Here is a 23,396-nt window from a genome sequence, read left to right on the forward strand (position 1 = left end):
GAAATTATTATGCAATGCTGAATATGGTTTCACATGTTTCCAATTCAAATGGGTTGATAATGATGTTATACAAGGGTAATTGAGGGTAGAAGGGGATGTTAAAATGCATGTACATCAATGCCAGAAGTATCATAAATAAGGGAGAGGAGATTTTGGCATTGATAGAACAAGTAAAACATTTCAGCTACTTAGGCACAATTTTTAGTGAAGACAGTAAATTAATTAGGGGTGTTTAAGGGTCAGAGCTGTATAACTGAGAGGAGACCTCCATTTAGCCTTTAAAGGAATGTGGAGAATCGACCAGGGCTTCTGACCTAATGACCAATCCTCAACTTCTCGTAGTGCACCTTGTTAAGTATCTACCTGGATACTGAACAAATGAAGATGGGCTGGTAATTTGAGATTTAGACGACAAAATGTATCCTTATTGGTTAAACCACAATATTAAATGATGGTACACCATGACAGAATTTCATGCCAAATGGGGCGTCACTGGGGTTACACAAGGCCCCGTTGTTTTTGCCAAGAAACCAGGGCAAACAGCGAAAAGTCAGCTGCTGAAACAAACCCTAAAACACACTCCCAACTCAATATCATCAGAGTTCAGGATCAGTACTATCAAGATAAGAAGCCTGGATGGCAAAGAAATGGAGCTAGCTGAGGAATTAGATAAGTACCAGATCGACATAATAGGGGTGATGGACACAAAAAAGACAAAAACTGGTGAGACCTTTCTGAACAATAAATACAAAATGTTATATTCAGGCAATGACAATCAAGGAAGAGAAGGGGTAGCCATAGTATTCAACATCAAATATGAGGCTAATCTTATTGAATAGCAAGCAGTCTCAAGTAGAGTGATATGAGCAAATATCAGAATGGGGAACTGGAAAATGAGACTAATTTGTGCCTATGGTCCCACAAAAGGCTCTACTAAGATAGATGTGGAAGAATTTTTTGAGGCTCTAGAGAAAGCTGCTGACACAATCAAAAAATGAAAAGTTGGTTCTTGTTGGGGATCTAAATAGCAGAGTAGGAAATGATTGTCAGACATACAAAAATATTTTGGGAAAATTTGGAACAAAGAGCAAAGCTAATAATAATGGCAAATACTTGTTGGATTTCTGCTCAGGACATGGACTGGTTATTACTAACACCATGTTCCATCATAAAAATGTGCACAAATTCACAAATTCTCATTGACTATGTTATTGTTGATAGTGATATTTTCTATCTGGTGCAGAACACTCGAGTGTTGAGAGGATTTGAAATTGGAAGTGATCACCATTTAGTCTTCAGCAGGATAAAACTGAATTTCATATTGAAAAGAATAACATGTAAGAAAGTTTTAAAGCGAATAAAAGTTGAGCAGCTCTCAGATGTGAACTGTAGACTAAAATACACAAAGATTATTGAAGAAAAAATGAAAGAGTTTGAGAACAGGAATCAAACCTTGGAGATTCAGTGGCAAGCCTTGAAGAAAGCCCTCATTGATTCAGCTAGAGAGGCATGTGGTGAAGTTGTCTGCAAGGATAGAAAAATTAGAACTCCATGGTGGACACAGGAAGTTAAAGAGGCAGTGAAGGAAAAGAAGAAAGCATATCAAAAGTTCCTGGCAAATAAGTCAGCTTTTACTCTTACAGAATACAGAGACAAATGTAAGAAAGCTAAACAGTGTGTAAAACTAGCTAAACAAAAGTCATGGGAGGACTTTGGCAAGAATATAGAATATAAATATCAAGAAGGTCGCAAAATATTCTGGAGATTGTTGAAGAAGTTCAGAAATGGAGGAAAGAATGTGTAAAAGGAATTAGAGATGATAAAGGTGACATGAAAGCAGATGAAAAAGATATCCTTGAAGTATGGAGTAATTACTTTGAAAAATTGCTAAATGAAACAAGCAGTGATGAGAGCATAGTGGTAGAAAACACTGACCAAGCATGCAATCAGGAATACATATCCATACTTGAAGTAGACAAAGCCACGAAAAGTCTGAAATGTGGAAAGGCAGCTGGAATAGATGATATTCAACCAGAAATGCTGAAGCATGGAGATATAACAGTCTTACAGTGGTTGCACAGTTCAGAGGACCTGGACAGAGGGACAAATTCCAGATGATTGGAGTAGAGTTCTCATAGTACCCATATATAAAAAAGGGAAATAAAATTGAATGTGAGAATTACAGAAGTATTTCTCTATAATGATAACTAATGTTTAAGGAATTGACAGCGTATACTAGAAATATAGATTAAATAAACTTTAATACATACTTTCCGATATTTCGGCGAACGTCACGTTGCCATCTTCTTGGGAACTTACTACAAAGACAAGTGCACACAAGTAATAATAACAGCAAATGAGACTGAAGCTAGGAAGCTAGCGTTTCCTAAAGTCCTGATGGTGCCCCGTGGCGGGCTATATTGGTAGTTCTTGGCCTTTGGGCTGAAGTTCTTCTGATAAAAGTTTCCCAAATTTGGGGCAGTTTCATGCATCCAAATTTGTTGAGGTTTGGCATGTTCCTAAGGGCCGAGGCTGATTCCATGAATAGTCTTTCATACTTGAACTTGCTGCGTTGTATTACTGTGGCTTTCTTCCATCTTATTCTGTGGCGAGTATCCAGAGCGTGGTCTGCAAGCCCAGAGTGGCTGTACTGGTGAAATCGGATGTAATCCTTGTGTTCTGAGATTCTGATATTTGCTGTCCTGCCTGTTTGGCCAAAGTAGGACAGTTTACAGCTGCAAGGGACCTGGTATACACCAGGTGGGTCTAGGGGAAGTGGTTGGTCTTTGGTGGGGCGGATAAGGGATGCCAGTTTTCTATGTGGTCTGTAACAAGTGGTCAAGTCATGTTTTTTTAGGATTTTATTGATTTTTTCCGAGGTGCCTCTGATGTAGGGAATAGTGATAGATTTAGAGTAATCTTTTTTGTGAAGGGGAGGGGGTGGTGGGTTGTGGATAACTGGGTTAAGTATTTTTTGGATTTTTTGGAGGGGGTAGCCGTTGGCTGAGAAAGTGTCACGGATGTGATTTAGTTCAGTGGTTAGAGCTTGATCATTAGAACAGATTATTTTTGCCCTGTTGAATAATGTTTTAATAACTCCATATTGTTGTGGGGGGGGGGGGGGATTGTTGGTGAATGTATCTGCCTGTATGGGTGGGTTTTCTATAAACTGAGAAAACCAAGGTTCCATCAGGTTGGCGGGTGACTAGTGTGTCTAGGAAGGGGAGGTTATTGTTTTCCTCTTTTTCCAGGGTGAATTTGATTCTGGGGTGTTGGTTGTTTAAGTGTGTTAGGAAGGAGAGGAGTGAATCCGGGCCATGTGGCCAAATAGCGAAAACATCATCAACGTAGCGAAGCCATATGGTAGGTTTTTGTGGGGCTGAGTTTAAGGCTTTCTCTTCAAACATCTCCATGAAGAAGTTGGCCAAGGGTGGGGAAAGTGGTGAACCCATGGCTGTCCCCTCTATCTGTTTGTAGAATTTTTCCTGCCAAACGAAATAGCCTGAGTTCATTGTAAACTGAAATAGGGCTGAGATATCGGGAGGAAATTTAGCTTGGATTAGCTCTAAGGTTTCTTTGAGGGGGACATTCGTGAATAGGGAGGAGACATCAAAACTGACCATTATGTCATTATGTTGGAGTGTAAGGTTTTCTATACTGGCTTTGAAGTGGGCTGAGTTTTTTATGTGTGATGGTGTATTGCCAGTATAGTGTGAGAGCACTTTGGCTAAATGCTTGGCTAGTTTGTAAGTGGGGGAATCAATGCCATCCACTATGGGACGTAATGGCACATTTTCTTTGTGTATTTTTGGGAGCCCATATATGCGGGGGGGGGGGGGGGGTCTAGAGTTATAGGGTTTTAGTCTGTTGGTAATCTCCACAGGCCAAGAAGTGACCTTCTTAAGGAGCCTATGGAGTTTTCTAATTTGTGAGTTGGTGGGATTGTAATCAATGGGGAGGTAAGTGGAACGATCTAATAATAAAGCCTTGAGCTTACCTGTGTAATCTTTAAGATTAAGTACCACAGTGGCATTTCCCTTATCCGCTTTGGTGATCACTATTTTTTTGTTTCTTTTCAATTCTTGTAGTGCCTTGTATTCACTACTGGATATGTTGGATTTTGGAGGTTTTGCTTTGTTGAGAACACAGGCTACATCCAATCTGATATCGTTGGCGACGTGGTTAGGAAGTTGGCGGATCCCGCGTTCAATTTGAATCATTAATTACTTGGCCGGTAATTTCCTAGGAGCAATGGCGAAGTTGTGACCACGTGACAGAGGGTGGAGTGCTTCTGGCTTTAAGGTAGCTGACGATAGGTTAACAACAGTGTTGGTTTGTAGTTTGGGCGCCGAGTTCTTTGTTAATTTATCAAACTTGTTGATATGTCGGCTTCGTACTCGTTCAAATTCTTTTTTAGCTGCCGTACACGAGACGTCATGTAGGACCGACCAAAGCTCATGATTCAGCGTAAGTGAAAGCTCATTTTCTAGCATTGATATAGCGCTGTTTATGTCGGCTAGGGAACCGCGTGTGGCGGTAATTTGCTCCCGAAGTAATGCCTGGCTAGCGCGGTTGAGAGCTTTCTGTGAGATGAAGCGGTGTTTAAATTTAACACAGTTCGGGATGACATGATTATCCCGGCAGCGTTTTAGGAATGCCAGACGGTTAAGTTGTCTGGATAATTTCAGCTTCAGTTTGCCGTAATGGCGGGCCTTGTGTGCGAAGAGATCTCCGTGGATGATCATTATTCTTGTTGAGAGGCGTATGTTGTTTGTTGTTGTTTGTTGCTTATGATGAGAGGTTGTTGTTGCTTATGATGAGAGGTTGATGATGTTTTTGCTATTTGACCACATGGCCCGGATTCACTCCTCTCCTTCCTAACACACTTGAACAACCAACACCCTAGAATCAAATTCACCCTGGAAAAAGAGGAAAACAATAACCTCCCCTTCCTAGACACACTAGTCACCCGCCAACCTGATGTAACCTTGGTTTTCTCAGTTTATAGAAAACCCACCCATACAGGCAGATACATTCACCAACAATCCCACCCCCCCCTCACAACAATATGGAGTTATTAAAACATTATTCAACAGGGCAAAAATAATCTATTCTAATGATCAAGCCCTAACCACTGAACTAAATCACATCCGTGACACTTTCTCAGCCAACGGCTACCCCCTCCAAAAAATACTTAACCCAGTTATCCACAACCCACCACCCCCTCCCCTTCACAAAAAAGATTACTCTAAATCTATCACTATTCCCTACATCAGAGGCACCTCGGAAAAAATCAATAAAATCCTAAAAAAACATGACTTGACCACTTGTTACAGACCACATAGAAAACTGGCATCCCTTATCCGCCCCACCAAAGACCAACCACTTCCCCTAGACCTACCTGGTGTATACCAGGTCCCTTGCAGCTGTAAACTGTCCTACTTTGGCCAAACAGGCAGGACAGCAAATATCAGAATCTCAGAACACAAGGATTACATCCGATTTCACCAGTACAGCCACTCTGGGCTTGCAGACCACGCTCTGGATACTCGCTACAGAATAAGATGGAAGAAAGCCACAGTAATACACCGCAGCAAGTTCAAGTATGAAAGACTATTCATGGAATCAGCCTCGGCCCTTAGGAACATGCCAAACCTCAACAAATTTGGATGCATGAAACTGCCCCAAATTTGGGAAACTTTTATCAGAAGAACTTCAGCCCAAAGGCCAAGAACTATCAATATAGCCTGCCAGGGGGCACCATCAGGACTTTAGGAGACGCTAGCTTCCTAGCTTCAGTCTCATTTGCTGTTATTATTACTTGTGTGCACTTGTCTTTGTAGTAAGTTCCAAAGAAGATGGCAACGTGACGTTCGCCGAAATATCGGAAAGTATATATTAAAGTTTATTTAATCTATATTTCTAGTATACGCTGTCAATTCCTTAAATATTAGTTATCATGTTTAACCAGTGTATAAGCCTCTCAACAAGTATTTCTCTACTGACTGTTCCTGGTAAGATTTATTCCAGTATACTTGAGAAATGGTTGAGAAAGATTGTGGAAGAGAAGCTTGAAGAAGAACAAGCTGGATTCAGGCCAAATAGATGCACTCAGAATCAGATTTTCACTTTACAACAAATAGTTGAGAAATCATGAGAATATAAGAAAGATCTGTAATTAAGTTTTGTAGATCAGGAAAAAGCATACGACAAAGTGACAAGAGAGAAGCTATTCAAAATGTTACAGTTGTATGGTATCAGTGGAGCATTATATCAAGCAATATTTAGTCTTTATTTGAGTTGTAAGTCAGCAGTTAGAATTGAAGAAAGTACAGGAAGGTGGTTTAATGTTAAATCTGGTGTCAGACAAGGATGTACATTATCCCCTCTGTTATTCATTATCTATATGGATCACATTATGAAGGAAAGAGGTATTAAATCTGATATCAAAATTGGAGATGTTAATGTCAGCTCTTTGCTTTATGCAGATGATGTTATGCTTCTAAATAAATCCACTACAAGTCTGAAAGATTCCTTGACTAAAGTGAATAAATGTTGTAATAGATATGGTATGAAGGTCAGCAATAACAAGACAAAGACAATGAAAATAGGCAGAAGTATTGAAAATATCAACTGCATTGTGAATGGAGAACCTATAGAACAAGTAAAACATTTCAGCTACTTAGGCGCGATTTTTAGTGAAGATGGTAAACTAAATATGGAAATAGACAACAGGATCAACAATGCTGGTATGGTAGGAACTCAACTGAATAAATTTATATGGAATAAGAGAGAAAGTCAAAACACTAAATTAGCTATATACAAGACAGTGTTCAAACCTGTTTTAACTTATGGATCTGAGAGCTGGGTCAGAAGTAAAACGCTTGACCAAAGACTAAAGACATGAGAGTTCTGAGAAAAATTAGAGGCATGAACAGATGGCATCAATGGCAATATCATATTAAAAATGAGGATATTAGGAAAGAACTTGACATTGTCAGCATCCAGGAATGCATTAGCAGAGCTAATCTCAGGTGGTATGGTCACTTAAACAGAATAGGAGAGGAAATATTAGCGAAACAAGTGTTCTCTGCCAGGTTGGCAGGAAAAAGATCCAAAGGAAGACCAAGATATAGGTGGACTGATATAGTAAAAAGTGTCTTAGAGGAAAGAAATATAAGATTGTTAATGTTGGAGTATTGATAAATAACAGATTGATTTGGAGAAAAATTGTTGATAGAAAGTTAGTAATGATGCAAGTTTTTCATGTAATACTATCACAATATCCTGTACACCCCTTGAAGGTACAAGTTAAGAATTTGATGATGATGATGATTCCAAAAAAGAATTGTAGCACTGTGAATCTTTAAACTGGAAGAGTTCAGACTTTCAACAAGTGTTTACAAAATAAAATAAGATATTGAAGTTGATGTTCTAATTCAATGTTCAGTTAAATGCTGAATGAAAAGTTTCATTCTCTGTCTTAAGGATGCCAGATCTATTTGTTATTCTACTAGAAAAAGCTGTAGAATTAGTAAAATCTGAAATTGTAAAGTGACTTAGCATGAAGATCTCTACTTAGATATGTTGTTTATGAAATAGTTAAGAAATTATTATTTTTTTTTTTTTAATTATTGGTGATTTTTGCTTTATATTGAATTGTGAAAGGTAAGAATATTTGTACTCCAATGAGGCAGAGAGGATAATCGGAAACAGGTGTATGCCAAATGGAGAGAAAAAAAAGGATCCCATGAAAAGAAGTAGTAAATTTTATATTTTCAGAAAGGGTCTAACAAAGAAACCGACTCTGTTGTTGTGAAAACGAGGTGTTTAGTCTGTTAGACATGATTAAGCATATGTTAAAAAATCCAGTAATAGAATGAGTCAGAGATTGGATAATTTTAATTTTTTTTATAAGAAAATCTCTAAAGTGTAGATTTATTTTGAAGTCCTTGGATTCAATTAGTTTTGTAGTTATTTATGTAATTTTATTTAAAATGTGTGTAATGTTTTAGTTTCATTAAATGTATATATTTTTTTATTTGGTACTCGAGTCAATAATTTTCCAGATTCTAAAAGAAATAGAGTTAAAAGTCATTGCACCAATCAGAATGAACTCTTGTGTAATTAACACTCGATAATAAAACAATATCTTTACAGAGAAAAAAATATATATAAAAAATTAGCATTACCAATTTTTCGGGAAGCTGAGAATAGTACAGACGTTATGATTGATCCAGAAAAAGCTAGGAGTAAGAGTCCATCCAAAATCAAGAAACGAGACCTCATCTTGAGTTTGCTTGGGTACTGTCAGAGTATTGGGGGGGGGGGGGGGGAACTAAGGCCTTCTTTACAAGAAAAAATGGAGAAAACTGTGTTCCAGAAGCAAGAACAACCTAGTCAACTAGGTTGTTCTTGCGCCACTGCAGAATGGTGCGAAGATTGGAGTTTAGGGCACTAATTGTAGATGATCTTCAAACATTTCAAGTTTGAAGATCATCTACAATTAGTGCCCTAAACTCCAATCTTCGCACCATTCTGCAGTGGCGCAAGAACACAGTTTTGTCCATTTTTTCTTGTAAAGAAGGCCTTAGAAGAAAGTGAACTTTAACTGGTTCACTTTCTTCAACTCTGATGAAGAAGGAGGTGATTTGCTTTGGTCATCTGTTCTGGAGTCGAATGCGATAATGATGTCAAGAGATCAACTTTATCTTCAGGTGATGATGTAATACTGCTATCTGGGCAATAAAGAGGTGAAAAGAACAGATGAACAAAAGCTATGCTCAACAGCTTTTGCAAGGGAAGAGAAGGCATGATTTCCACTGGTGCAGGTGGCCAATTTCTACATTTAGCCCTTTCAAAGTCAGACTTAGCCGTGTTAATGATAGAGTTTCAAGTGTTTGGGGTTCAATGTAGTCAGTGAATGAAGCTAAAGTTTTGTCTTAAACCATTTATGATTTCTTTTCTCGGACTGCCTAAGTAATTTTTATTAAAAATTGTGGCTTGAATACATGATGGAAATTCCAAACAGACTGAGGAATGCAGGCCTCCATTCCAACATGGATAACTTTTGTAACATGATCACAACTAATACCTGGATCTGGAGAACAGAAACAGTAGTTTGACCATGAAAAGGAGGAGAAAAAATCTCAGGGATCTTCCCACTTGGCATTGTTATAATGCCAAAATACAAGAGGGTCTTAAATGGCTAAGAGAAGGGTATTCCGATAGATAAAACTTGAATGAGATTGTGATCCGAGTTACTAAGAGGAGCAGTCATCTAGGCAGTGTATCTGGAAAGAGAACTAGTTAAAAAAAAAGATCCAGCACTCTAGATCTTTTCTTAATCAGTTTACTTTAGGCCAATGCTTACCAGCAGATACCTTCACTTCTCCTCCAGCTTCAGCAGAGTTGAAGAAAGTGAACCAGTTAAAGTTGTAGACATTATAGCCATCAAGGAAGATGAAGCTCAAGGAAAATGACTTCACTGTTAGAGAATTTAGATTACAGGAAATCAAACTTCAAGGATAAGAAATCAGAAGGATTTTTAGAATTAGGAGAATGTTAACACATGAATCATGTGTAATGAGGCAAGGAAATCTTAAGCCACAGAAAGTAAAAAAAGGAGGGAAGGAAGGGGAGATGCAAGATTAGGTGTCCTCTAGCTAAAAGAATATCAGATCATACAAAAGCACAATATCACTCTTGCAGCAGAAGTGACAGTTAAAATGTGCAGTTGTTGTTGTGGCTTTGGGGTTTTGGTTTGATCAAAAATAGATCAGGTTTGTATGTCTGTTGGTGATGGTGTACATCATTCAGGTTAGGTTTGTGTTTATATTATGAATGTTGGTAAAGTGAATGTGTAACAAATTCTTTTGTAAGATGCTTGAGTTTTTTAATTTTTTAAAGGAGGTTTGTTCTTCATTTTAACTGCAGTGACTATTTATTTAAGTTTACTGTCAGGTTAATATTTCAAAAGTGAAAAGAAAAAAGCACTGTGGGAGGGGGCATCCTATGGGAGGAAATAGACTCAGATGCCTCCAATACAGAGAGCATCCGATCTCCATGCCAAATGCAGCCTGGAAAGTGCCTCCCATATACCACTACATGACCTCTACCTCCAAGCATGACATGGCAGCAAGATTTTGTGCCAGCTGATCAGGAAAAGACTCCAAAACACATTATCATCTGGTTCAGTCATCTACAGTATTTGGTAGCCAGCCTGCAGAACTACTTTACTTCTATACCCATGAAGATGTGGAAAGTTCTTGATCTCCATAACATGCCTGATGGTTATATGAGGGTGGTCTGAAAAGTTCTCGGCCTCGACCATAGATGGCAACACTATCGGCAAGTTTTTTTTTTCTAAGTTGGTACTTCTGTCATAAGCATCCATGTGAAATTGCAAGTCATTCTATCGAGTAGTTTGTTTAATACTTTAATACTGTCTGAAGCAAAAGTGTTGTCTGTATCCCTTGAAATGGATAAATTGAGTATCATGCAGTTATAAAATTCTTTGTAAAAGAAGGTTTAATGCCAAAAGAAATTCATTCGAAGTTCATAAACGTTTATGGGCACTCTTCCCCTTCGTTTTTGACAATTAAGAAATGGGCTGCCTAGTTTAAACATGATCGTACCAGTCTTGAAGATGATCCACGTGAAGGATGTCCAAAAAAAGTGTAACAACACCAGAAATCATTGATCAAGGGGCATGACATGGTATTGGATGACCAGCAAGTCAAAGTGCTTGAAATTGCTGAGACTATAGGCATTTCAAAAGAACGTGTAGGATATATTTTGCATGAAGAATTGCAAATGAAAAGTTTTGTGCAAGATGGGTACAGCACTTGCTCACAGCAGATTAAAAACACTCGCATGAAAATCTCTGAACAGTGCTTGGAGTGTTTTAACAAGAATAAAACTGATTCTGTGCATAGATTTATTACTATGGATGAGACTTGGATTCACCATGACACACAGAATCTAAACAGTACTCAAAACAGCAGACAGAAGCCGGCTGTTCAGTGCCAAAGAAAACAAAGTCAGCTCCATCAGCAGGAAAGGTCATGGCATCGGTGTTTTGGGATGCTAAAGGCATTTTGTTTATTAATTATCTTGAAAATGGTAAAACAATAACCGGGAAATATTATTCCGATCTTTTAACCAGATTAGATGAAAAAATTCATGAGAAAAGACCTGGTTTGCAGAAGAAAAAAATCATCTTTCATCAGGACAATACACCTGCCTACAAAGGTGCTTTGCCAATGGGAAAATTAAGGGATCTGCACTATGAATTGTTGGAACATCCACCCTATTCCCCAGATTTGGTTCCCTCTGACTTCTATCTCTTCCCAAAAGTAAAACTCTTCCTTGTTGGTCAGCATTTTTCTTCGAATCAAGAGGTGACTGCAGATGTAGGGGGTATTTTGCAGCTCTTAACTGGAAACCACTAGAGGGACAGAATAACGGCGCTGGAGCATCACTAGAATAATGTATTAGTCTTAAAGGAGATTATGTTGAAAAAAAAAAATAATTTTGAAATTATAAATTTGTTTTTTCATTGTTAGGCCAAGAACTTTCAGACCATCCTCGTAATTCACATGTCAGGTGGGAAGATTTGAAGGTGTAGTGTGTGTGTGGGGGGGGGGGGGGTTGAAACTGGAACCTCTGTTCTTCGAACCAAACATGGCAACAGCTACCTCAGACTCCCATTAAGCAAGGTGTTTCACGCAATGAAGATCTACAACTAGAAACAGGAATGATCAAAATATTTTAGCATGAGTAAAGAGTTATCACTAACCAGAAGTGACATGTAAAAGGAGGTTGCACATAGAGAGAGATTAATTTAATTAATTCTCAATGAATACAGCAGAAAACTAATTTAGTAAGATCCTGAGGTATCAGCTTTTTCAATGTGATCTTCAAACTAATTCACAAACAGAAATATAACCTAATTTTCTCATTAACATGTTAGGTTCAGTGACTTACTACAGCCAAATAACTTAGCATCACACAAATCTAATTAACTATCATATGTGTGTGTGTGTTTCCTGAGTGATTTTCCAGTCTCATATGATATGCAAGTGACAGATATCCAGTTTCTGTCATTTTCATATGAGACTGGCTAACTAAACTATTTTAAAGTCTTATTAAAGTTCCCCATGTCTCCAAAAAAGATTCAAATCAGGGTCTTTCCAACAAAAGGATACTGTTATTACTGAATAATAATGATGTTATTACTCTATTATATACAATAGCTATATAATATATAGATAACTATGTAGTATATATAGCTATATTGATATTATAAACTCTTTCCCAAGACATTAAAAATAATATTTAAAAATATTCAAATAAAATTCACTTTTATAAGATTAAAAGTATTATATTACATAAATTAAAAAAAAAGTGGGTAATCATGCATTGCAAGTCTGGTTCACCACACAGCTTACATGCCCACTCTCTGACTAACAGGATGCAAGTTCAAATTCTACTATAAACATGGATGTCTGTGACTGTTTTTGAGTGGGATATGAACATCATATTCCACCCAGTATAAGACTACATCCTGTTTAATGTAGGCTTAAAGCAGCTTGAAAAAGTGCAATCTCAGGTCCTAGAGTGGGTTCTCTAGACTATGTAAAAAATAAAATAAAAAATATAAAAAAGTAAATAAATTTTAAAAATAAAAAAAATCCTTAGCCCACCCACAGTATTAATGTACTGTAGGTTTACAACCTTTTGTAGGTGGGTTCTATAATGCAATATAAATTTGCACACATACATGAGTGCATGTGCTCACACACACACACACCTATATACATTGACATGAAAGTAGAACATGGAGGTTCTCTACCATGCAGAAGTTTGTTTAGTAATGTGAATACACACCAAAGAGGTTACAAGTATGATTTAAGTATATGTAATATATAAAGCAGATTGTGTGAAGGATGGGGTTCACAAAATCCCTATGAAGAGCCAAGTACAGCCTACTAAATAAAATAAAGTCTTGCCCATTCCTGGTTTGAATATTACTACTGATGAAAGGCTGAATGAAATATAATTTTTTAAACTGATTTCTATATCTACTAATAATTAAAAAGTAAAACCTCTAAATATTACAGTTATCAATTTTATGTACTTAGAAAGCAGAGAAAAAAATAGATTTTTTGTTTTTTAAAAATTCTTGACTACATGTAATATGTTAATTCACAGATTTAATTTAATTAAAATATTACCTTTTTGTTGAAGCTGCTCCTCTTTAAGTGACGTGACTTGCAGTAACAGTCGGCTATAAAATATGGATATGGAAAACTTGATTTTCAAAAAAAACATTAAAATGACATTAGAAATTAATTATTCCATCAAGATTAAGTCTTGTCTTTTCTGTAACTTTCTTTTCCATAATTTTTTTATAATCAGAAAAAAAATTACAGATAAAAAGAAGAAACAATACTGTAATGAAGCAAATCTGATAGTGCACAAAGATTAAAGGGAAACTGAATTTTCCACAATTTCTTCATTATCATACACATTTAAAATAGAAATATATATTACATAACTTTTTGGAAAAATATCCAAATCTCAAAAGAATTTCAAATATGAAAAAAAGTCAAAAATAAATAAAGTCACTGAATGCTGCTGCAGCAATATGCTTTATATAATATAATATACGTGTATATAATAATTTGAGTTGTAACTGAAACTCGGTATTATTAATTTAATAATGTAGTTAAAGAAATTGTTTTTTCTTTGATCTAAAAAGATAGGTTTTTAGTTTATGCCCAAAACACAGTTTCATATTTTTTGTAATCGTCTTATTTAACCAGATATTTTTTTAAGTTCTCAATATTTGTTCAGAATATTTACAATTTAAAGACATGGTACATTAGGAATTTCTTAGGAAATTTCACTCCAGAAATTTGTTTTAATGGAGAAATTAATAAATTAATTAATCTGAAATGAACTAATATCTTTAGTTTTAATTCCAATTATTCCATTTTAAACTGTAATGAATGTTGCAGCAAAATAAGATTACCAGAGATTAAACTGGTGATAGTGTATATATGGAAAGCTATCGGTGGAATATCTTTTATCTCAGTTCTATATTAGAAGAATTTTTCTATTTTTTAAATATCATTGTAACAGTGAATAAAATTTACACTGATTGAGAAACCAAGTTTCTCATCTGATGTAAAGTTATGGAGAAAGTTATATTTAAAAAAAAAAAAAAAACTGATGACATTGCTATTTTGATATATCAACATAGATATCTAAAATTAAAGTTTATATGCAGTTTTTCATTTAAGATATAAACATTCATAAACATAAAGGTAGACAGCCTAAATGGTTCTCTAGCTGATTTACATTACTATTACTATTATTACGGGCAACTCCAGGGAGTCATTGGACTCATCGAGGGAGGCCCCAAATCATATTCATCACAACTATTTGACATTCATACAGTATCTATCATACCTCGCCTTAAACTCATTCACTGTCACAGCATCCACCACAGACTCAGGGAGCGCATTCCACTCATTCACTACTCTAAAAGTAAAGAACCCAGCTCTAACACCTTTACTAACCACACTTTTGCCCAGTTTCCATGGATGTCCCCTAGTCCTCCCACAACCAGCCCTGTTCTCAAAAATATCTTCTGAATCAATTTTATAGAAACCCTTTAGTAATTTGAATGTCTCAATCATATCTCCCCTCCTCCGCCTATCAACCAATTTTTGCAACCCACAAATCCTCAACCTGTTCTCATACGGTTCATTCCACAGACCTGCTATCATCTTGGTCACTCGCCTCTGGATCCTCTCCACCTCCTCCCCATCAAGAAGAAACCTAGGTGACCAAATCTGAGCACAGTAGTCTAGATGGGGTCTTATCAAGGCTCGATACAGAGGAACAATAACCTGCTTGTCTCTGCTTGTCATCGTATTCTTCAGCAACCAAGTGATTTGATGAGCTGTTTTGGTCACTTTTGCAATGTGTCCCCTAAATTTCAATTCCTTATCTACCAACACTCCTAAATCTCGTGCCTCATCAATTTCCTGGAGCACGGTTCCACCAATGCAGTAAACTGCCGCCAATCTTTTCACCCCAAAATGCATAACCTTACATTTTGCCACATTAAACTGACATCCATTCTCCTTAGCCCAGACCTCCAATCTATCCAAATCATCCTGCAAAATTTTGATGTCATCTGCATTCACTATTGCCCTACCCAACTTCGCATCATCCGCAAACAAATGAACTGTTCCTCTCAGATCATTTCCTATATCATTTATGAACAAATTAAACAGCAGTGGTCCAAGAACAGATCCTTGTGGCACACCACTAGTCACAGGCCGTCTTGTGGACTCTACTCCCGAGTAAACCACTCTCTGATATCTCTCCGTCAACCACTCTCCTACTCATCTCACCAACCCTATGTCCATTCCCATATGCTGCAATTTACTGATTAGAATTCCATGTGGAATCCTGTCAAAGGCCTTGGCAAGGTCCAGTAGAATCACCGTAAACCCATTACCCTTATCCAGTTCAGCCGTCACTGTGTTATAATACGTGAGCAAGTTACTGAGGCATGACCTACCCTTCACAAAACCATGCTGTCCCCGATACAGTATCCCATTTTCTTCTATCCAATCTTGTATTTTCCTCTTGACTATTTTCTCTAAGACCTTGACAATGATTCCTGATATGCTAATCGGTCGGTAATTTACTACAGCAGTCTTGGAACCACCTTTATGCAGTGGAACTATTTTCCCCTCTTTCCACCCGCTCGGGACTAACCCAGACCCGAGACTCAAATTAAACAAAATGGTCAAGGGTACTGACAATTCTTTAGCTGCTTCTCGTACAACACAAGCTGGTATACCATCCAATCCCACAGATGTATTGACATTGAGGTTATGCAATAGACTACTCACCTCCACTTCATTAACCACAATTCCCGTATAATCTACTGGTTTATTCGTTTCTGCAATGTCACCACCTGGATGATATACTTTTGCAAAGTGCTCACTCAGTAACTCAACTATCTCAACTGATTCAGTTACCTCCCTACCATCGGCATTCTTTAAAATCAATCTGCCATGTACATTTTTCCTTTTACTTGCTACATATCTAAAAAACTGTTTAGGATTCTCTTTAGCCTGCATGGCCAATGTTCTTTCGTAATCCTTTTTTGCTTTTCTTACCACACTCGTCACCCTTCTGGCCTGTGCTTTATACCGTTCATGTGCCTGCCGGTCACTCTTCTCCTTAAATTCCCTCCATAGTTGTTTCTTTTTTTGTAACTCAAGCTTAATGGTGTTATTCATCCATTTAACCCCTACTTGATTTATTATTCGGACTCTAGGTATACAGTCAGCCATTGCTTCTTGCAAGCACTTCTTAACTACCTCCCATGCACTATCAACTTCTAGTCCTTGCAGTTGTACATGCCATGGCACTGAACCAATCAAACTCCTAAGCTTGTCATACTTTCCAGCCCGATAATTCCACATGTACCCTGTCTTAATTGAAAGTTCTACACCTTTAGCCACCTCCCAAGTTAAGACTTGGGAGGTGGCTAAAGGTGTAGAACTCACCATTAAGCTTGAGTTGCAAAAAAAGAAACAACTATGGAGGGAATTTAAGGAGAAGAGTGACCGGCAGGCACATGAACGGTATAAAGCACAGGCCAGAAGGGTGACGAGTGTGGTAAGAAAAGCAAAAAAGGATTACGAAAGAACATTGGCCATGCAGGCTAAAGAGAATCCTAAATTTACATGTGTGATATTACTGTATAAGTTTTATTAGTATTTTGTTATGATGCTTTTTATAAAGCAGACAAGTTGAAAATGAGTCAGATTAGCCTGCAGGCCCTTTTGTTCACCCCCTTAACTCTTTATAAAGTGGATGTTATGACAGTATACATAATTTTTTTTATCGTGTGAATCTCAAACATGAAAGGTTGGAATTCTATAGCACAGTACATTTCGCAATCTAAGAGTCACGTTAATTCCTGCTCTAGAGACCTAACATGAAACTTTTTCAAGCCACTTCAGATGTTAAGACAGTGAGTATGAATGACAGAAAGTACAAATGATGGCAAAAGGTAGACAGCAAAAATGGCAGTGAGAAAGTGATTCAAGATATGAAAGCAAAGTTGGCAAAGATGAGGCAAGAGATGAAGCATATACAGAGTGAAATGAGGAGGATTGTAGATAAGCATGAAAAAGTGAGGAAGAAAGAAATGAAAGAGATTATGTGAAAGAGAACGAATAAGTCGAGAGTGGCTCTACATGAAGATTCAATTAGTGGTGTGATAAATGAGAAGGTGCAAAAAGTATATTTCCTGGAGGTAGAATGAGCAGAGCAACTGAGGCAGTGGATACAAAGAGAAAGTAAGAAAAAAAAAGAGTTGTTGGTGGCATTAAGAATGAATGATTTGATTGGGAAGAAGGAGAATGGCTAGCAGGAGGTTGTGTTGAGAAGAGTAAAAGATAATAGTGTGGTAGGAAAGCTAGTCTCTGAGAGTGTTACTAAGGTATGAAAAGTGATGCACTGAGATGGCAAGGGAAGATAAGGAACAGAATGCTAGTGATACTGTATGAGGAAAAAGAAGTGCATTTTGTGAACATATGGGATGAATTTAAGAAACAGACAAACTGTATAAGATGGATGTGTTTAAATGGTTTTTGGTGTGTCAGCTGAAGAAGTTGTTGTTGGAGAAGCTGAAGAAATAAGGTGATGTGGAATAGCAGAAAAGTAGGAGAGATTGAAGGAAAGCTTGTGAATGAGAAAGTAGGAATGCATAATAGACTGGGAAATTGGAAGGGATGAGGATAGACATGGAGACAATGTGTGAGAAATGTGAAGTGAATATGTCAGTAGACAAAGGACTGGGACAGCTTGGGATGTAGGAGGAGCATTTGGGGCTGGGAAGCATTGTAAAATTGGTGGTGAATGACAGGAGAAATATAAAGGATTCACATCCCAAAGCAGTACTGGCAAGGCTTGTTATAGAACCATAAATAAATCGTTTTCCATTTGTTAATGAATGCTAGAAGCTTTCAAAATAAGGGAAATGAAATTGTTGCATTGATCAAGTTAACTCATACCAAAATTGTGAAGACAGACAGGGAAAAAACAGAGGAGTGCTCTTGATGGTACCAGAAGATTCATACCCATCCAAAGTGAAGATGCAAAGATGGTTCTGAGACAGGATGGTAAGAGACAGACAGAATGAAACTTCGTGATGTGGAGGGTAGTGAGAAGTAAATGTGCCATCAAATTAGTCTAATGAATAAGAAATGGGTGATCATTATGAAAGATTTTTGAGAGACAACTACCTTAGGAAGTTGTGACAGAGGGCACACAAAAATCAAGGGTCTTGGATTTCATCATCCTATCAGAAGATGCTATTATAAATAGTGAGTCAAATCTTCCTCCGGCAACATGACGTTGCCGGAGGAAGATTTCGGCAACGTCATGTTGCCATTTTCAAGAAACTTAAGAACAAGACATGTGCATGCAGGCACAACAAACAGTAAATGAGGAAGAAGGAGGAAGCTATTATTTCTCCTAAAGTCCTGATGATGCCCCCTAGCGGGCACTGTTGGTATTCTTGGGCGATTGGGCTGAAGGTCTTCTGATGTAGTAAGGTGGCACCATCAGGACTTTAGAAGAAATAATAGCTTCCTGCTCCTTCCTCATTTACTGTTTGTTGTGCCTGCATGCACGTGTCTTGTACTTAAGTTTCTTGAAAATGGCAATGTGATGTTGCCGAAATATTGAAGTATGTTAAAATTTATTTTAATGTATATCCTAGTTGACGTTGTAATTTCCTTAAATTATTTAGTAAAAAATGCATAACCAAAGTCTAAGCCTTTCCATGAGAATCTTTTAGTATAGCTATTAGTTTTTTTATCAATTCCATAGGATTCCAGAACTGCTAATGTCACTTTCTGGTCAATACTGTCAAATGCTTTCTGAAAATCAACAAAGCAAGTATATATGTTTTTGTTTTTTCTCCTGGCTTTCTCTGCTATTAACCTCATTGTCAAAATCTGTTGAACTGTAGTTCTATCCTTCCTAAATCCTGCTTGCTTGTCTGCAAGGTATGCTTCCAATTGTGTTCTCAATCTTTCTGTCAATATCATCATCATCACTTTACCAAGGTGACTTGTCAGGGCAATTGTTCTATAATTTTTACATTCTAGCTTATTTCCTTTCTTGTATAATGTCACTAATATTGATTTCACCCACTCCTCTAGCATTTTCCCTTCTTTCCATATCATATTACATAGTTGATGCCTTTCTGGTGCATACTTTCACCACCATATTTAATCATTTCTCCAGTGATGTTATCGTTACCAGGACTCTTGTTGTGTTTTAGCCATCCTATTGCTTTTTCTACCTCTCCTCTTAAAATGTCCATATCATGCTCATTACCTGGTGGTGATATCTGCTTCAATTCTTCAGTGTTTCCCAATGCTATCTGAATCTAGTTTTTCTTCATATAACTCACTACAGTATCTTGTCCACTGCTGTACAATTTTTTCTATATTCATCAATACTTTTCCTTTTTCATCTTTAATTGTGGTATGTTTTGGTTGCCGCTTTCTATTAATGGTTCTGATCGTTTTGTATACCTCCCTTGTTTTATGCTCTCCATAATACTGTTCTATATTGTTGCATTGGGCTTCTAACCATTTCATCTTATCCATTCTGACTGCTTTTTTCACCTCATTACACTTTCTTCTATATTGCTCCTCTATTGTTCTGATGTATCCCTTATCTTTAACATTCTTTTCTCCTGTACTAACTTCAGTGTTTCTTATCTAATCCATTTCTTATTGATCTTCTCTTCTTCTGGTACTATTTCTTCAACTGCATCTTCTATCGCCTTCATTACTCTTTTCACTCTTAGATTCAAGTTTTTTTCTTTCTCCACACTTTTAAGTTTCTCTTCTAACACTGTTCTGTACCTTCTTCCTATTTCTGCTTCACTTATTCTTGCTGTATTCCTTCTATTCTGATGTTGGGGTTTATATTTCTTTTTTAATTTCAACTTGATGTTTGCAATCATTAAACTATGGTCCAAGTCTATATCTGCTCCTTGAAAGGTTCGACACTGCTGTAGTGATGTTATCCATCTTCTTTTAATCATATCAATCATGTTCTTGGTTTTCCCATCATTTGATCACCACGTCCATTTTCTACACCGCTTTTGTTGGAATCTTGTGTTACAGATCATCTCGTTGTCCACAGCAAATTCTAACAATTTTTCACCTCGTTCATTTCTTTCTCCGAAAGCATATTTTCCCATGGCTCTTTCCCAACTATCATTATCCATTCCAGCTTTGGCATTCCAATCTCCTTCAATAATTAGCACATCCTACTTTGGTATTGTTTCTATTGTCTCTGTCAGATCTTTGTAAAATATCTGTGCTGTCAGATGTGGGTGCATATATCTGGACTATTGATATGTTAAATGGTTTTGCCTGAAATCTTTCAACTATGATTCGTTCATTGACTGGTATGTAGCCTAATGGTGTCTCTCGAGCTCTTTTGTTAAGAAGGAAGCCAACTTCTGCTTCATGCTTGGTGTCATGATCTGACCATGTTACTTCGCATCCATTGATCTTTCCGGATGATGTCCATCACATCCAGCCAATCTTAGTATATCACACCGATATCTCTTCATTTCCTCACAAAGTAATTCTAATTTCCCTGACATCCAGAGTGTCTGCTTGGACATCCTTCTTACGCACACAAGAAAACCAAGACACATACCAGCTTGGACATTGCCCGGATCAACAAGGCCTGCGATACCAATCGAGTGATCAGGGTTGGATCGAAAAGTGGGATACCGAAAGGAAAAAACAGAAACTGACACAAACAGAACTGTTATCAGTAGGAACGTGGAACATGGAATGTTCCTACTGATAACAGAACTGTTATCAACAGGAACCAAGGCCAAACAGCAAAAACATCATCAACGTAATGAAACCAAAGAGAGGATTGGGGATGAAAGGATGAGAACAAGGTATTTTCCAGATGGTTCAAAGCACAGTTTGCTAAAGGTGGAGACAGCTGAAATATCCTGATTGTATCACAAAGTCAGAAAGCTTCACAACATGAGGAGGGAAATCATAATATAGTAAACTAATAGTGTCAGATAATGGAATGTTGGTAAATAGTGATACAATGTCAAAACAGACTAACATATCCTACTCTTGCATTTGAATATTCTTGATTTTTTTGAGAAAATGTTTGGAATTCTTGATAAATGGGCTCAATTGTCCAATATGGGCAGTTAATAAATGGGAAAGAAATTTTGGCAAGGTGGGGAGAGTCGATACAATTAACAATGGGTCTTACTGGACAATCTTCTTTATGAATTTTTGGGAGACCATATAAATGAGGAGTCCTTCCAAAATGGGTGCATAACTTATACAAAACATTTTTATCCCAGCTAACAACGTCATCAAGGAGTTTATTTAATTGTTTAATCTGTATTTCTCGAGAGTTATAACTAATTTCTTGATAGGTGGAAGTATCCAGTAAAGGGAAATCTATCTTCCTGTCATAGTCAGCCTTATCCATCCACTACAGCTTTTCCTTTATCCACTTTCGAAATAGATATAAGGGTTCTTTTGTCTTAATGAAAGCAGTGAAAAGCAGATTTTAATACTAGATGAATTACATGACGGTAATTTGTTTCTAAAGAGTAAAGCAGCAACTTCAAATCATAGTTCATTAGCATCTTCAGTTTAAAATCCTGACAGATTGCGTTCGATATGCAAAAAATCAAGATACCAAAAACGGATTATTCATTACTTTGTCTGTGAGCCTGCAGAAATCAGTGGATTTCTGTATTTTATTAAATGTGTTCAGTATTATATCTGTATTATATTTTATGTTTTCTGTACATCATGGAATTGCTAAATTATAAAATATGAATTACCAACAAAAGAAAGACTCAAACTCATGCTTTAAGTAACTAAAACTAGTGAATTTCATTTCCATGGTAGGTTCCTTACCTTCTCGTTGTGCACCCTGTTGGGTATCTACTTGGATACTGAACGAACGAGGATGGGCTGGCAATTTGGGATTTAGCCGACCAAATTGTATGCTTATTGGTTAAACCAAAATAAAAAATGATGGTACAACATGACAAAATTTCATGCCGGCTGGGGCGTCACCCGGTTAAACAAGGCCCCCTTGTTGTTTTCGCCAGGAAACCAGGGCGAACAGCGAAAAGTCAGCTACTGGAACAAATCTGAAAACACACCCCAACTCAACATCACCAGAGTTAAAAATCAGTACTATCAACATAAGAAGCCTGAAAGGCAAAGAAATGGAGCTAGCCGAAGAATTAGATAAGTACCCAGATCGACATAATAGGGGTGATTGAAACAAAAAAGACAAAAACTGGTGAGATCTTTCTGAGCAATAAATACAAAATGTTATATTCAGGCAATGACAATCAAGGAAAAGAAGGAGTAGCCATAGTATTCAACACAAAATACGAGGCTAATCTTCTTGAATGGCAGTCAGTCTCAAGTAGAGTAATGTGAGCAAATATGAGAATGGGGAACTGGACAATGAGACATATTTGTGCCTATGGTCCCACAGAAGGTTCTACTAAGGTAGAAGTGGAGGAATTTTTGAGACTCTAGAGAAAGCTACTGACACAATGAAAAAGGAAAAGTTGGTCCTTGTTGGGGATCTAAATAGCAGAGTAGGAAGTGATTGTCAGACATACAAAAATGTTTTGGGAAAATTTTGAGAAAAGAGCAAAGCTAATAATAATAGCAAATATCTGTTGGATTTCTGCTCAGGATAGACTGGTTATTACTACCACCATGTTCCAACATAAAAATGTGCACAAATTCACATGGAGAGATGAGGATAGGAATAAGAAAAGTCTCATTGACTATGTTATTGTTGATAGTGATGTTTTCTCACTAGTGCAGGACACCAGAGTGTACAGAGGATTTGAAATTGGAAGTGATCACTATTTAGTCTTGAGCAGGATAAAAATGAATTTCATATTGAAAAGAATAACATTTAAGAAAGTTTTAAAGTGAATAAAAGTTGAGCAGCTCTCAGATGTGAAGTGTAGACTAAAATACACAAAGATTATTGAAGAAAAAATGAAAGAGTTTGAGAACAGGAATCAAACCTTGGAGATTCAGTGGCAAACTCTGAAGAAAACATTGCTTGATTCTGCCAGAGAGGCATGTGGTGAGGTTGTCTGCAAGGATAAAACAATCAGAACTCCCTGGTGGACACAGGAAGTTAAAGAGGCAGTGAAGGCAAAGAAGAAAGCATATCAAAAGTTCCTGTCAAATAAGTCAAATTGTGCTCTTAGAGAATACAGAGACAAATGC

The 23,396-nt window shown here is 37.1% G+C and overlaps 1 protein-coding gene across 4 annotated transcripts in view; it reads right to left on the minus strand.

The window, feature by feature from the left end:
- The window catches only part of Iml1 (GATOR complex protein Iml1), a 414,032-nt gene that overhangs the window by 381,026 nt on the left and 9,610 nt on the right, over window positions 1–23,396 (minus strand). For all 4 annotated transcript variants that reach the window (XM_090410642.1, XM_090410643.1, XM_090410644.1 and 1 more), the window contains exon 3: window positions 13,239–13,291. In XM_090410642.1, coding sequence (XP_090266768.1) covers window positions 13,239–13,291 — 53 coding nt within the window. The remainder of the gene's footprint in view (window positions 1–13,238; window positions 13,292–23,396) is intronic.

This window comes from Typopeltis vanoorti, chromosome 20 (assembly GCF_054136105.1).
Source record: "Typopeltis vanoorti isolate ZY-2024b chromosome 20, IOZ_Tvanoo_1.0, whole genome shotgun sequence".
NCBI lineage: Eukaryota > Metazoa > Arthropoda > Arachnida > Uropygi > Thelyphonidae > Typopeltis > Typopeltis vanoorti.